This window comes from Cetorhinus maximus, chromosome 15 (assembly GCF_964194155.1).
Source record: "Cetorhinus maximus chromosome 15, sCetMax3.hap1.1, whole genome shotgun sequence".
Lineage (NCBI taxonomy): Eukaryota > Metazoa > Chordata > Chondrichthyes > Lamniformes > Cetorhinidae > Cetorhinus > Cetorhinus maximus.
The window spans coordinates 82,103,840-82,118,782 of NC_135893.1; the positions used below are offsets into that span (position 1 = coordinate 82,103,840).

The 14,943-nt window shown below is 48.1% G+C and overlaps 1 protein-coding gene across 4 annotated transcripts in view; it reads left to right on the forward strand.

Moving 5' to 3' along the window:
- abca3b (ATP-binding cassette, sub-family A (ABC1), member 3b) overlaps positions 1–14,943 on the forward strand; it is a 107,111-nt gene that overhangs the window by 56,920 nt on the left and 35,248 nt on the right. For all 4 annotated transcript variants that reach the window (XR_013578981.1, XM_078558715.1, XM_078558717.1 and 1 more), the window contains 2 exons: positions 5,407–5,617; positions 9,497–9,647. Coding sequence is in view for 3 of the 4 variants with exons in the window: in XM_078558715.1 (XP_078414841.1) it covers positions 5,407–5,617; positions 9,497–9,647 (362 nt within the window). In the remaining variant the exon portion in view is untranslated. The remainder of the gene's footprint in view (positions 1–5,406; positions 5,618–9,496; positions 9,648–14,943) is intronic.

Genomic DNA, 14,943 nt, shown 5'->3' on the forward strand with positions numbered 1-14,943 from the left:
CCTTCTATTCCTTGGCTAATAAAGGCACGTCTGGCTTCGACCTTGTTAAACGCCTAATGTTTCTGTTCTGCTACCTTAATGGGTCTGCCCAGCAAGGCCCCTGTAATCGTCGTGACTTCCCACGGTCCTACCATTACACATGTATTCCCATACCTTGCTTATCTTGCCCAAGTGCTTAACCGCACACTTGTCCACATAACATTCCATGTGGCATTCCTTAGGCCATCTAACCAGCCTGTCTGTATGCGCGTGCAATGTTTGGGCCTCCTCTTGACTATTTACCACCCCACCAATGTTGGTCTCCTAAGGTTCCTGAAGGGTGAGCGACATATGAGGCTGGGAGGGGGAAGGGATGAAAGGTGTTACTGACTGAACTCTAACTGATACACCGTCCTTGTTCTTAATTCCAGCATCACCACCGCATGGCCACCACCATCACATCCAGGGCCCCCCCTCCACACCTGAGGGCCAAGACGTGCAACTTGCGTCACATCCTTTCAGCGAGCCAGGCACCAGCGCAGAGACAAACACTTCGGTGGGGATTATGATGTCGGCTAGTGTCCCGGGTCACAGTGGAGAGGGTACTTCACAATCGCTGGAGGAGATGGCAGGGACAGAGAGTGCCAATGGCGCCAGCAGCCGGAGGACTGCAGGGGACCAGGCACATGCTGAGTCGGGCAGTGATGATGTGCCTCTGGAGATGTCACCAATGCAGCAACTGCAGGACAAGCGGCAGGATGCGCGGGAGCATCTGGCAGGGTTGCATGAGGGTCTACTTCACTTGGTCTCTGTGGTGGAGGAATCCAGGCAGAATGTCAGTGATGGCATGAACCTCAGGACAGAGCTTCAGGCTTCCTCCATTGAGAGATTGGCGACTCTCATGGAGAGGGGCTTCCAGCGGATTGAGAATCTTCTGATTGGGTTATGCTCTGACCTGCAAGCCCTCAGTGCTAATGGCTACGGGTGGTCATTCCCAATGTGGGAGATGTTCTGGGCACCAAGTGTCGCCGCTCGGTGCCCATCCATCTGCCGTAAGCGGGGAGGTCCAATGTGACCTCACGTCGGCGCAGCAGCTGCCTGTCGTCGCTGCGAACTCCTCTCAGGGCGCTCCGGATGAGGGCAGCAGCTCCTTCGCCCCTTTGCCAGTGACCGTTGCATCCGTTGAGGCTGCGACAACTGGGGAGGTGCCAATTCTGGAACTGGCCAGTCCCTTCCAGGTGGGGCCATCACAAACTCCACAGGCCAGAGGACGGCCGCCAAGGTCATTGAGGCCAACAGGACAGCAGAGTCAGCAGGCTGTCTCACCAGCCACTCCGAGTGATGGGGCGGCACCTAGACGTAGCACCCGCAAACGAAAGCATAAGGCACGTTAGGCATTCCATGGGTATGTCACTGGTGATTTTGTGTTGGCCCTAGACTAGGGAATATATCATTATGTACATCAGAGCGACGTTTGTGCTTTATTTTGGTGGTAATAAAGTCCAGTTTTCTGACCATGGCAGAGGGTGTTTCCTTTGTGCTGCAGTTGTATGTTTCACAGACATATCATGAGTGTTTGAGTGGACATTGATGTTTCTGTACTAAGCCCTTAGTTGCAGCTGATGAGGTGGAAGATGTAGCACCTAAATGCCACGTGTAGAAGCGCCAGGCAATGCTGGTCCTGCAGATCCATGTGTGTGGAGCTAGCTGAAGGTTCATTGGTTTAAAGTGTCCCGGATGTCCCTGCCTCCTTGATGTAGTAGCAGGTCGGCGTGCTGCCCCTCATCATCGCCCTGTGCTTCCTCATCTGAGCCACTGCTGGATTCATCATGTGCAGTCTTATCCACTGCATCAAGGTCTTCATCGTCAACTGTACCCCCCCCCACCTTTCCAGCGCAAGATTGTGCAGAACGCAGCATGCTACCACTATCACAGAGACGCAATCTGGGGGGTACTGGAGTGCGCCCCCTCAGCGGTCCAGGCAACGGAAACGCATCTTGAGAAGACCAATGGCTCTCTCGACCACAGCCGTTGTACCTATTGTAGCGCTCCTCAGTTTCTGTTCTTGGATGGCAGAGAGGCGTCATGAGCCACCTTCTGAGGGGATAGCCCTTATCACCCAGCAGCCATCCATCCAGCCGAGCCGGAGCACTGAAGAGCGCTGGCACCTGGGAGTGTCTGAGGATGTAGGCATCGTGGGAGCTGCCTGGGTACCTTGCACAGATTTGCAGAATCAGCATCCTGTGATCACACACTATCTGCACGTTCATGGAGTGGAAGCCCTTCCTGTTGACGAAGGCACCGGGCTCACCTGCTGGCGCCTTGATGGCCACATGTGTGCAGTCTATTGCACCCTGGACACGGGGGAAGTCAGCAATGGCCGCGAAGCCTCTGGCTTGCTGTGCCTGACTTGCCTGGTCGCAGCGGAAGTGAATGAAGGTCAATGCATGTCTGAACAGAGCGTCTGTAACCTGCTTGACACAAGTGTGTACAGCTGATTGGGAGACACTGCAAAGATCACCCACCGAGCCCTGGAAGGAGCCAGTGCATAGAAGTGGAGGGCAACTGTGACCTTCGGAGCCGCTGGCATGGGGTGTCCACCCACACAGGGGAGATCTCAGGGCCAATCATCTGACAGATATAGTTCACTGTCTCCCTTGACAGTTGGAGCCTGCTTTGGCACTGCACCTCAGTCATATTGAGGTAGCTGTTTCGCCACCTGTAAACCCTGGCAGCAGGATAGTGGTGTCTTCTGCGGCCCCTTCCACCTTGGACAACCTCTTGGCCCTGCGCCCCTTGTGCCTGCGCCTGGCCTCCCAAAGGTGGCTCCCCTGGAGGCTGATTGTCCACTCCTAGCCTCCTCCTTATTCTATCCCTCCTTTCTTCCTCAGAGGAGCTGCCTCCAGTGGAGATGTCAGAACCCATACCCAGGCTAAATGGAGGCCTCCGGAAAGCTGCAGGCCCGATAAAGATTACTGTCTGCAGACTGCTGAGCTGAAGCTTCAAAGTACAGAGAAAGCTATTGGAAATCGATCTGAACTGCTAACAATCACACAGGCAAGTTTAAAACGCTTTCTGCATTAAATACTTAAGAAAAAACATTAACAACCCCACTGAGCCCACATATCCCGCCAGTGGATGAAGTTTGTTAAAAAATCAGTTACCCGCCTGTCTGTTGGGCCTGTGCGCCGAGGCGAAGATAACACAGGCTCCTCAAAATCAGCTTCAATTGCTGAGTTAAGGGCCTTAACGAGGCCTTTAATTAATGACGGGCGCACATCGCGCTTCATAGCGCGCCCGCCCACCTAAATATCGCGATGCCGTGCGCTGACATTGGGATGCTCGTGTGATGTCAGCGCGCAACATTTTAAGCGCTGACGTGCCGACTCCGCCACCCGCGCGTCAGCCATAAAATTCTGCCCAATATGCTGCTTTTCTATTCTTCCTGCCAAAGTGGACAACCTCACATTTTCCCACATTGTACTCCATCTGCCAATTGTTTTGCTCACTCACTTAACCTATCTATATCCATTTGCACTCCTTGAATCCTCATCACATCTTGCTTTCCTACCTACCTTTGTATTGTCAGCAAATTTGGCTACAATACAGTTGATCCCTTCATCCAAGTCATTTAATATTGATCGTAAATAGTTGAGTCTCCAGCACTAATCCCTGTGGCACCCCACTAATTACGGTTTGCCATCTGAAGATGACCTATTTATCCCGACTCTGTTTCCTGTTAGTTAGCCAGTCTTCTGTCCATGGGAATATATCGCCCCCAACACCATGAGCTCTTGTATGTGGCTTTTATGTAACACCTTTATGAGGCTTTGGAAGCCCAAATACACTACATTTACTGGTTCCCCTTTATTTACCCATTTTTGTTACATCCTCAAAGAACTCTAATAAATTTGTCAAACACAATTTCCCTTTCACAAAACCATGTTGACTCTGCCTGATTATATTATGATTTTCTAAATGTCCTGCCGCTACCTCCTTAATAATGGATTCCAGCATTATCCCAGTGACAGATGTTAGGCTAACTGGCCTATAGTTTCCTGCCTTTTGTTGCCCTCCCTTTTTTGAATAGAGGTGCTACACTCCCAGTTTTCCAATCTGCTGGAACCTTTCCAGAATCTAGGGAATTTTTGAGGACTACAACCAATGCATCCACTATCTTGCAGCCACTTATTTTTTAATGCAGACCATTAGGTCCAGGGGACTTGCCAGCCTTCAGCCCCCTTGGTTTTCCCAATACTTTTTGTCTAGTGATTGTGATTATTTTATATTGTCCTCACTCCCCCCCGCCCCCCACCATTTTTGCCCCTTGATTTTCTACTATTCTTGGGATGCTATTTGTGTTTTCCAATGTGAAGACAGACACTTGTTCAAAGTCTCTGCCATTTCATTATTTCCCATTATTAATTCCCCAGTCTCTCCCTCTAAGGGACCAAAACTCCCTTTAAGTACTCTTTAATATACTTTTGTGGAAGCTTTTACTGTCTGTTGTATACAAGAAATATAACATGAATATTCTGCCAAACAGGCCTGACTCAGATGAATCTGAAGCAGCTCTTCTGATCCATTGCTGGGCCCAGACTGTGTGTATGGTTAAGCTGTGTTTGAGAGCTGGGAGTGACCAGATTAAAACTGATGTAACCACCTTTAGCCAAAACATTGATCTTATTTCTGTAACTGATTCCACATCAAAGGAAGCAAAAAATAGAAAACCCTTAAATAATTAATAACGCTGTGAGTGGGCCAAGAATTATCTGGAAGGGCCTTTGAATAATGAACATTTTTCCCTCAGTTGGCTGATAAAATCCATTTTGTAGTTTGTTTTATAGAGAACTGAGTCACAGTAGCCTTCAATCAGTAACCATACTGGCTAACTCATACAAAGTACAGTGCAGCAGTCACTACACTGGGACGGGGCAACCATGGCTTTCTTACAAAGAGGTTGAAGCAGGAAAGTGAATCCAACTGGCTAATTTATCGCAACCTGTTGTAGGGCAGCAATGGTTAATGCCAGGGAGAAGGACATCCAACCACAGAAAGGAAAATGAGGACAGAGAACCAACATTACTGAGCAAACCAACTTTGGGAGGGCATTGGAGATTGGGGGTTTTGGGGGAGGTGCGGAGAGGGTGGGTGACTGCATGAGCACTTGGCTGCTACTGCAACAATTGCTGGCCATGCCTATTCCATAAAACAAGTCCTTGCTGACTGAACTTGTGACAAAGTTGGCTAAATGTACATCAAGCTCTGCCCACTTCCTTCTAAAAGGACCAGGTGCTTTGGAGCTGTAGAATGGGTGGAATACTTTCCAGAGGGAATTTTTTTGTCTTCACAGTGCCACCGTCCTTTAGAAACTGGCTGAAACCCTATGGTGGATCCTGTATTTATTATTTGCTTTCTGTCCTTCAGGTTGTCATGTTGGACGAACCAACGTCTGGTATGGATCCACTGTCTCGCAGGGCTGCCTGGGACCTTCTACAGCATCAGAAGTATGGCCGCACTATCCTGTTAACCACTCATTTTATGGATGAAGCTGATCTCCTTGGAGATCGTATTCTGATCATGGCCAATGGGCAGCTTCAGTGCTGTGGATCTTCACTGTTTCTCAAGAACAAGTATGGTGGGTATGCGAAACAGCACTAAACACAACTCTACAACCCTCTGAAATCTCTTGCTCACCCGCAATTCTAACCATTTATACACCCCTCCCCCAGCTAGCCTTTTCCTGATCCGCTGGCAGTTGTGCCTTCGATTTCCTGGGCTCTAAGCTCTGGAATTCCCTCCCTAAACCTCTCCACCTCTTTACCCTCCTTTTAAGAAGTTCCTTAAAGTCTACTTCTTCGAACAAGCTTTTAGCTGCCTCTCCCAAAAAATTCTTCTTTTGGCTTGATGTCAATTTCTGTCTCATTGTGTTCCTGTGAAGTGCCTTGGGACTTGTATGTTAGACATGCTACATAATTCTAAGTTGTTGAGTGCATGTTTATCAGGCGTTGGCTGCACAGTGATATGTTCCTGCCAAACGGACAGCAAATGAGGAAAGGCCTTGAATGAGAAGCCTGATCTAAAAAGAACATAAGAAATTAAAAGTGGGAGCCAACTATACAGCCCCTCGAGCCTGTTCCACCATTCAGTAAGATCACGGCTGATCTGATATTGGCCTTAGCTCCACCTCCCTAAACTCTTCCCCATAGCTCTTAGATTCTTCAACAATAGTGGAATTGTCTATCTCAGCCTTGAATATATTCAATGATCCAGCCTCCATTTTTCTCTGGGTTAAAGAATTCCAAAGATTCGTGACCCTCTGAGTGAAGAAATTCCTCCTCGTTTTGAGAGAAGAAATTCCTCCTCATCTCTGTCTTAAATGGGCGACCCCTTATTCTGAAACTGTGCCTCCTTGTTCTAGATTCTATAGGGAAACTCCTCCCAGAAACTACACTGCCAAGCCCCTCAGAATCTTATGTTTTGATAAGATCACCACTCATTCTTCTAAACTCCAATAAGTAAAGACCCAATCTGCTCAACCTTTTCTCATAAGACAACCCCTTTATCCCTGGAATTAACGTAGTGAACTTTCTCTGAACTGCCTCCAAAACAAGTGTATCACTTCTTCAATAAGGACAGCAAAATCATCTGCAGTACTCTAGGTGTTGTTTCAGCAATACCCTGTATAGTTTTCAGTGAGACTTCTCTACTTTTATACATACCGCCGCCGCCGCCGCCCCCCCCCCCCCACTTGAAATAGAGGCCAACGTTCAATTTGCATTCCTAATTACCTGCTTGTACCTGCATGTTTACTTTTTGTTTCATGCACAAGGACACCCTGATCCCTCACTACCGCAGAATTCTATAGTGTTTGCATTTAAATTATACACTGCTTTTCTATTATTTCTACCAAAGTGGATAACTTCACATTTTCCCACATTATATTCCATCAGCCAAATGTTTGCCCAATCACTTAACCTATCTATACCCCTTTGCAGAATTTTTCTGTCCACCTGTCTTTATATCGTCAGCAAATTTGGCGACAATACACTCTGCCCCTTCACCCAAGTCATTAATAAAGATTATAAATAGTTGAGGCCCCAGAATTGACCTCTGGAGCACCCCTCCTAATTAGTTACAGCTTGCCAACCTGAAAACATCCCATTTATCTCCCCTCTCTATTTCCTGTTAGCTAATCCTCTACACATGCTAATCTCAGTGTTGCTGTAGGGACCGCAATTCACAATATGGGTAGGGAAGGACTGAATTTATGAGGCTGTTCAGTGGATAAGATATTCTTGGCAGAACATTCATTTCAGTGGTGTTGGTTGAATTTTTTTTGCAATCTAATGTATATGTAAGTCATACTTGGAGTTCAACTGATACCTCCCAGTGGAGTAAGATTCTGGAACTTCCTGTATGCTGCTACAGACTGCATTGGGAGATGAGCAATCTTTTCCATGTGTGTGCAATGTTTTGACAGTAAGACTTTAAGATCTGTCTATCTGGCGAAGACCAGCAGCTGAGGGAACATGTTAACATTTAGAAAAATAACAAAGGGTGAAAAGTGGCCATTCAGCCTATTGACTCATTCCTACCCTCACTATTCTGTTGATGCATCCAGTTACTGGGCTGCTCTGTGCCATTGTACACTTCCAGCTGACGATTCTCTTTCCTGGCCTTCGCCAATAACTCTGCAATATTTGGACTTTATGATCTGCTTACTCTAGATTCCGGTCCTCTTGACCTTTTCTGCACCTTGTCCGAGTTCTTGTGGAAGGGTGACCCAGAGTGAGGGAGGGGTATCAACTGGGGAGGGTGGGAATACTGTCAGAGAACTGAGTCATGAAATGTAAAAATCAGACAGGTTCAGTTAGGGACCTGCAATCCTCTCACTAGATGCTGCAGTTAGGTGAGACTTAACACAAGGTGATAAAGACAGAATATGCTGCCTTTCAACTGGGTGTTATGAACCCTTAGGACGTTCTCTGCAGGCTCAATCTGTGCTGGTCTGCCTATAATTCACATTTTGCTTTGCTTCTTTAATTATGTTGTGATGTTGAAAGTGATGGACCTGCCAGAATCAGACTGTCTCTTGTGTTAATTTGATTCAGTTTGTTGAATATTTATGCATTCTTTTCCAACCAGGAATTCTGTGTTTAATTTAATTTAATTTGAATGAGCGTAGATTGGTGAAAGAGAAGTCACTATACAACAGCGCAGAGTCACCAGATTTCTGTCCACAGTACTGATGGATGTGCAGTTTTCAACTGGGGGAAGCCATTTGACCCTGGGCAATGACCATCAGCAACAAGAGAGAATCTAACCGTCGCCCCTTGACATTCAATGGCATTACCATCGCTGAATCCCCCACTATCAACTTCCCAGGGGTTACCATTGACCAGAAACTGAACTGGACTAGCCAAATAAAAACTGTGGCTACAAGAGCAGGTCAGAGATAGGAATCCTGTGGCAAGTAACTCACTTCCTGACTCCCCAAAGCCACCATCTACAACGCACAAGTCAGGAATGTGATGATATACTCTCCACTTGTCTGGATGATTGCAGCTCCAGCAATACTCAAGAAACTCGACACCATCCAGGACAAAGCAGCCAGCTTGATTAACACCCTATCCACAAACGTTCAATCCCTTCACCATCGATGCACAGTGGCAGCAGTGTGTACCATCTAGAAGACGTACTGCAGGAACTCACAAAGGCTCCATAAACAGCACCTTCCAAACCCACAACCGCTACCATCTAGAAGGACAAGGGCAGCAGACACATGGGAACACCACCACCTGGAAGTTCCCCTCCAAACCACTCACCATCCTGACTTGGAAATAAATGTCGTTCCTTCTCTGTTGCTGGGTCAAAATCCTGGAACTCCCTCCCTAACAGTACTGTGGGTATATCTACACCACAGGGACTGCAGCGGTTCAAGAAGGCAGCTCACCATCACCTTCTCAAGGGCACCTTGGGATGAGCAATAAATGCTGGCCTAGCCAGCGATGCTCACATCCCATGAATGAATTTTTTAAAAAAAATTGTGACCCTTTATCCTACTCTTGTAGTGTAATTTAAAGTATTGTCTCTTTTCCATATTATCTGCTACCTTGGCCACCTCTAAGATGAAGAGTGAAGATCCCAAGTTTATCAACTTTTCCTCATACTTAAGATCACTAAGATGTGGATCGCCATAGTAATGCCTCTTTGCACCCCATTCACCACTTACAGCATCCCTTGTAGCTCAGTGACCAGAACTCGACTCAGTACTCTAGGTGGGACAATGGGCTGAAGCAGGATTTGACCAGATTCAAGCCCATTGATAAATGCAGCTGACAAGGTGTTATCACATGAAAATGCCACATCCTAACTCTGTAATAGCCATGACACAGGTAATGCACACTCATAGTCTATAAACCTGTAAGTTGTGCCCAAAGGGAAGTTTATTCAAACTGAAACAATAGTCTTTTTTTAGCTGCTGTGATTTATTGTGCTGGGTATGTTGTTTCAGGGGCCGGGTACCACATGGTGATTGTGAAAGAGCCTCATTGTAAAAACGCTGACGTTACTGATCTTGTGAAGAGCTATGTGCCCAAAGCAGCCTTGCAGACCACTGCTGGTGCAGAACTCTCCTACATCCTCCCGAATGAAAGCACTGACAGGTATATTATAGCAGAGAGAGAGAGCGTGTGGGTTGCGTGCGCGGTTCAATCTTGGTAAAAGATGAAACTGGAGCTAATCTTTACAAAGTTTCACGTAACATGCATTCACCTCCTAATTCAACAGCCACAGTTTCAGTCCATGTCTATTTTTAGGGATTCAGGTGAATTACTAAGTAATACCCACTAGCTGCATACAATTAAAATCACAATTAATATACAGCTAATTAATTGACTTCTCTCTCTAAATGAAAATTAGAGTTAATATGCACAACCAAAATTTCAAAACAAGTTAAATCAAAGACCTCCATATTCTGTACAAAGCATTGCATTTTGAGTTGCCCCTCCTCTAAGATCCCTAACATCATTCTTGTGCACACATTTCTTTTTGTAAAACAATCAGATAGTTTTATTTTATTTTAGAGATTTCCTATCTCTCCAGCATTTATTTCAGGCCAGCAAGGTCAATGTGTAGATAAAAACAAAAAACTGCGGATGCTGGAAATCCAAAACAAAAACAGAAATACCTGGAAAAACTCAGCAGGTCTGGCAGCATCGGCGGAGAAGAACAAAGTTGACGTTTCGAGTCCTCATGACCCTTCAACAGAACTAAGTAAAAATAGGAGAGGGGTGAAATATAAGCTGGTTTAAGGTGTGGGGGAGGGGGGGGTTGGGGGAGGTTGTAGGGACAAGTAAGCAGTGATAGGAGCAGATAATCAAAAGATGTCACAGACAAAAGAACAAAGAGGTGTTAAAGGTGGTGATATTATCTAAAAGAATGTGCTAATTAAGAATGGATAGCAGGAAACGCAAGGTACAGATAGCTCTAGTGGGGTGGGGTGAAATAAGACTAAAAGGGCATAAAAGGTATAGATTTAAAAATAATGGAAATAGGTGGGAAAAGAAAAATCTATATAAATTATTGGAAAAAACAAAAGGGAGGGGGAAGAAACGGAAAGGGGGCGGGGATGGAGGAGGGAGTTCAAGATCTAAAGTTGTTGAACTCAATATTCAGTCCGGAAGGCTGTAAAGTGCCTAGTCGGAAGATGAGGTGCTGTTCCTCCAGTTTGCGTTGAGCTTCACTGGAACAATACAGCAAGCCAAGGACAGACATGTGGGCAAGAGAGCAGGGTGGAGTGTTAAAATGGCAAGCGACAGGGAGGTCTGGGTCATTCTTGTGGACAGACCAAAGGTGTTTTGCAAAGCGGTCGCCCAGTCTGCGTTTGGTCTCTCCAATGTAGAGGAAACCGCATTGGGAGCAACGAATGCAGTAGACTAAGTTGGGGGAAATGCAGGTGAAATGCTGCTTCACTTGAAAGGAGTGTTTGGGCCCTTGGACGGTGAGGAGAGAGGAAGTGAAGGGGCAGGTGTTGCATATTTTGCGTATGTGTGGGGAGGTGCCATAGGTGGGGGTTGAGGAGTAGGGGGTGATGGAGGAGTGGACCAGGGTGTCACGGAGGGAACAATCCCTACGGAATGCCGCCGGGGGGGTGAAGGGAAGATGTGTTTGGTGGTGGTATCATGCTGGAGTTGGCGGAAATGACGGAGGATGATCCTTTGAATGCGGAGGCATGCTGGGTGATAAGTGATGACAAGGGGACCCTATCATGTTTCTGGGAGGGAGGAGAAGGCGTGAGGGCGGATGCACGGGAGATGGGCCGGACACAGTTGAGGGCCCTGTCAACGACCGTGGGTGGAAAACCTCGGTTAAGGAAGAAGGAGGACATGTCAGAAGAACTGTTTTTGAAGGTAGCATCATCAGAACAGATGCAACGGAGGCGAAGGAACTGAGAGAATGGGATGGAGACCTTACAGGAAGCAGGGTGTGAGGAGCTGTAGTCGAGGTAGCTATGGGAGTCAGTAGGCTTGTAATGGATATTGGTGGACAGTCTATCCCCAGAAATTGAGACAGAGAGGTCAAGGAAGGGAAGGGAAGTGTCAGAGATGGACCATGTGAAAATGATGGAGGGGTGGAAATTGGAAGCAAAATGAATAAATTTTTCCAGGTCCCGACGAGAGCGTGAAGCAGCACTGAAGTAATCATTGATGTACCGGAGAAAGAGTTGTGGGAGGATGCCGGAGTAAGACTGGAACAAGGAATGTTCCACATACCCCATAAAGAGACAGGCCCATGCGGGTACCCATAGCCACACCTTTTATTTGGAGGAAGTGAGAGGAGTTAAAGGAGAAATTGTTCAGTGTGAGAACAAGTTCAGCCAGACGGAGGAGAGTAGTGGTGGATGGGGATTGTCCGGGCCTCTGTTTGAGGAAGAAGCTGAGAGCCCTCAGACCATCCTGGTGGGGGATGGAGGTGTAGAGGGATTGGAGATCCAAGGTGAAGAGGAGGCAGTTGGGGCCAGGGAACTGGAAATTGTTGATGTGACGTAAGGTGTCAGAGGAATCACGGATGTAGGTGGGAAGGGACTGGACAAGGGGAGAGAGAAGGGAGTCAAGGTAACGAGAAATGAGTTCCGTGGGGCAGGAACAGGCTGACACAATTGGTCTGCCGGGACAGTCCTGTTTGTGGATTTTGGGTAGGAGGTAGAAGCGGGCCGTCCGAGGTTGGGCGACTATCAGGTTGGAAGCTGTGGGAGGAAGATCTCCAGAGGAGATGAGGTCAGTGACAGTCCTGGAAACAATGGCTTGATGTTCAGTGGTGGGGTCATGGTCCAGGGAGAGGTAGGAGGAAGTGTCTGCGAGTTGACGCTCAGCCTCCACGAGGTAGAGGTCAGTGCGCCAGACAACAACAGCGATCTGAGATCCACACTCAGTGCCATGCGCCGCCATTTGAACACACTCGACCTCTCCCTCCAGCAGCACCGCCGCACCCTTTTTCAAAGCTGCGCGTGCCCCCAGTTTCATTTTATTCTTCGTCTCATCCGACGCCTCAACAAGAAACTTTTTATCTTTCTCTCAAGTGCTAAGGAACGCAAGCTGCAACAACTCATCGACACCAACACCCATCTAGGAACCTCCACCCCTGCCTGTCCCTCCGTCCCCACCCCATCTTCCAATCCCAGCCCCGGCCGTGCATTCGCTATACCCCCTGACCTTCCCCTCTCCAACACTGAACGTTCAGTGCTCAGCCAAGGACTTAGTTTCATACCCTTACGCCCTCATCTCAATGAATTTTGGGCTCGGCACGATGCTGAACTCTTCTTCCGCCACCTTCATCTCCGTGCTCACTTCTTTGGGCAGGAGTCCTCTCCCTGTTCAACGGATCCTTTTACCCACCTCCAATATTCTCCCTCCACGTGGACCCCTCCCTCTGGATTCTTACCTTCTCTTGATCTTTTCATTGAGAACTGTTGGCGTGACATTAGTCATCTCAATTTCTCTGCTCCTCTCACCCATTCTAACCTGTCTCTCTCTGAACTTACTGCACTCCGTTCTCTCAGGTCCAACCCTAACATTGTCATCAAACCCGCTGACAAGGGTGGTGCTGTTGTTGTCTGGCGCACTGACCTCTACCTCGCGGAGGCTGAGCGTCAACTCGCGGACACTTCCTCCTACCTCTCCCTGGACCATGACCCCACCACTGAACATCAAGCCATTGTTTCCAGGACTGTCACTGACCTCATCTCCTCTGGAGATCTTCCTCCCACAGCTTCCAACCTGATAGTCGCCCAACCTCGGACGGCCCACTTCTAGCTCCTACCCAAAATCCACAAACAGGACTGTCCCGGCAGACCAATTGTGTCAGCCTGTTCCTGCCCCACGGAACTCATTTCTCGTTACCTTGACTCCCTTCTCTCTCCCCTTGTCCAGTCCCTTCCCACCTACATCCGTGATTCCTCTGACACCTTACGTCACATCAACAATTTCCAGTTCCCTGGCCCCAACTGCCTCCTCTTCACCATGGATGTCCAATCCCTCTACACCTCCATCCCCCACCAGGATGGTCTGAGGGCTCTCAGCTTCTTCCTCGAACAGAGGCCCGAACAATCCCCATCCACCATTACTCTCCTCCGTCTGGCTGAACTTGTTCTCACTGAACAATTTCTCCTTTAACTCCTCTCACTTCCTCCAAATAAAAGGTGTGGCTATGGGTACCCGCATGGGCCTGTCTCTTTATGGGGTATGTGGAACATTCCTTGTTCCAGTCCTACTCCGGCCCCCTCCCACAACTCTTTCTCCGGTACATCGATGATTACTTCGGTGCTGCTTCATGCTCTCATCGGGACCTGGAAAAATTTATTAATTTTGCTTCCAATCTCCACCCCTCCAACATTTTCACATGGTCCATCTCTGACACTTCTCTTCCCTTCCTTGACCTCTCTGTCTCAATTTCTGGGGATAGACTGTCCACCAATATCCATTACAAGCCTACCGACTCCCACGGCTACCTTGACTACAGCTCCTCACACCCTGCTTCCTGTAAGGACTCCATCCCATTCTCTCAGTTCCTTCGCCTCCGTTGCATCTGTTCTGATGATGCTACCTTCAAAAACAGTTCTTCTGATATGTCCTCCTTCTTCCTTAACCGAGGTTTTCCACCCACAGTAGTTGACAGGGTCCTCAACCGTGTCCGGCCCATCTCCCGTGCATCCGCCCTCACGCCTTCTCCTCCCTCCCAGAAACATGATAGGGTCCCCCTTGTCCTCACTTATCACCCCACCAGCCTCCGCATTCAAAGGATCATCCTCCGTCATTTCCGCCAACTCCAGCATGATGCCACCACCAAACACATCTTCCCTTCACCCCCCCGGCGGCATTCCGTAGGGATCGTTCCCTCCGTGACACCCTGGTCCACTCCTCCATCACCCCCTACTCCTCAACCCCCACCAATGGCACCTCCCCATGCATACGCAAAATATGCAACACCTGCCCCTTCACTTCCTCTCTCCTCACCGTCCAAGGGCCCAAACACTCCTTTCAAGTGAAGCAGCATTTCACCTGCATTTCCCCCAACTTTGTCTTCTGCATTCGTTGCTCCCAATGCGGTTTCCTCTACATTGGAGAGACCAAACGCAGACTGGGCGACTGCTTTGCAGAACACCTTCGGTCTGTCCGCAAGAATGACCCAGACCTCCCTGTCGCTTGCCATTTTAACACTCCACCCTGCTCTCTTGCCCACATGTCTGTCCTTGGCTTGCTGCATTGTTCCAGTGAAGCTCAACGCAAACTGGAGGAACAGCACCTCATCTTCCGACTAGGCACTTTACAGCCTTCCGGATTGAATATTGAGTTCAACAACTTTAGATCTTGAACTCCCTCCTCCATCCCCACCCCCTTTCCGTTTCTTCCCCCTCCCTTTTGTTTTTCCAATAATTTATATAGATTTTTCTTTTCCCACCTA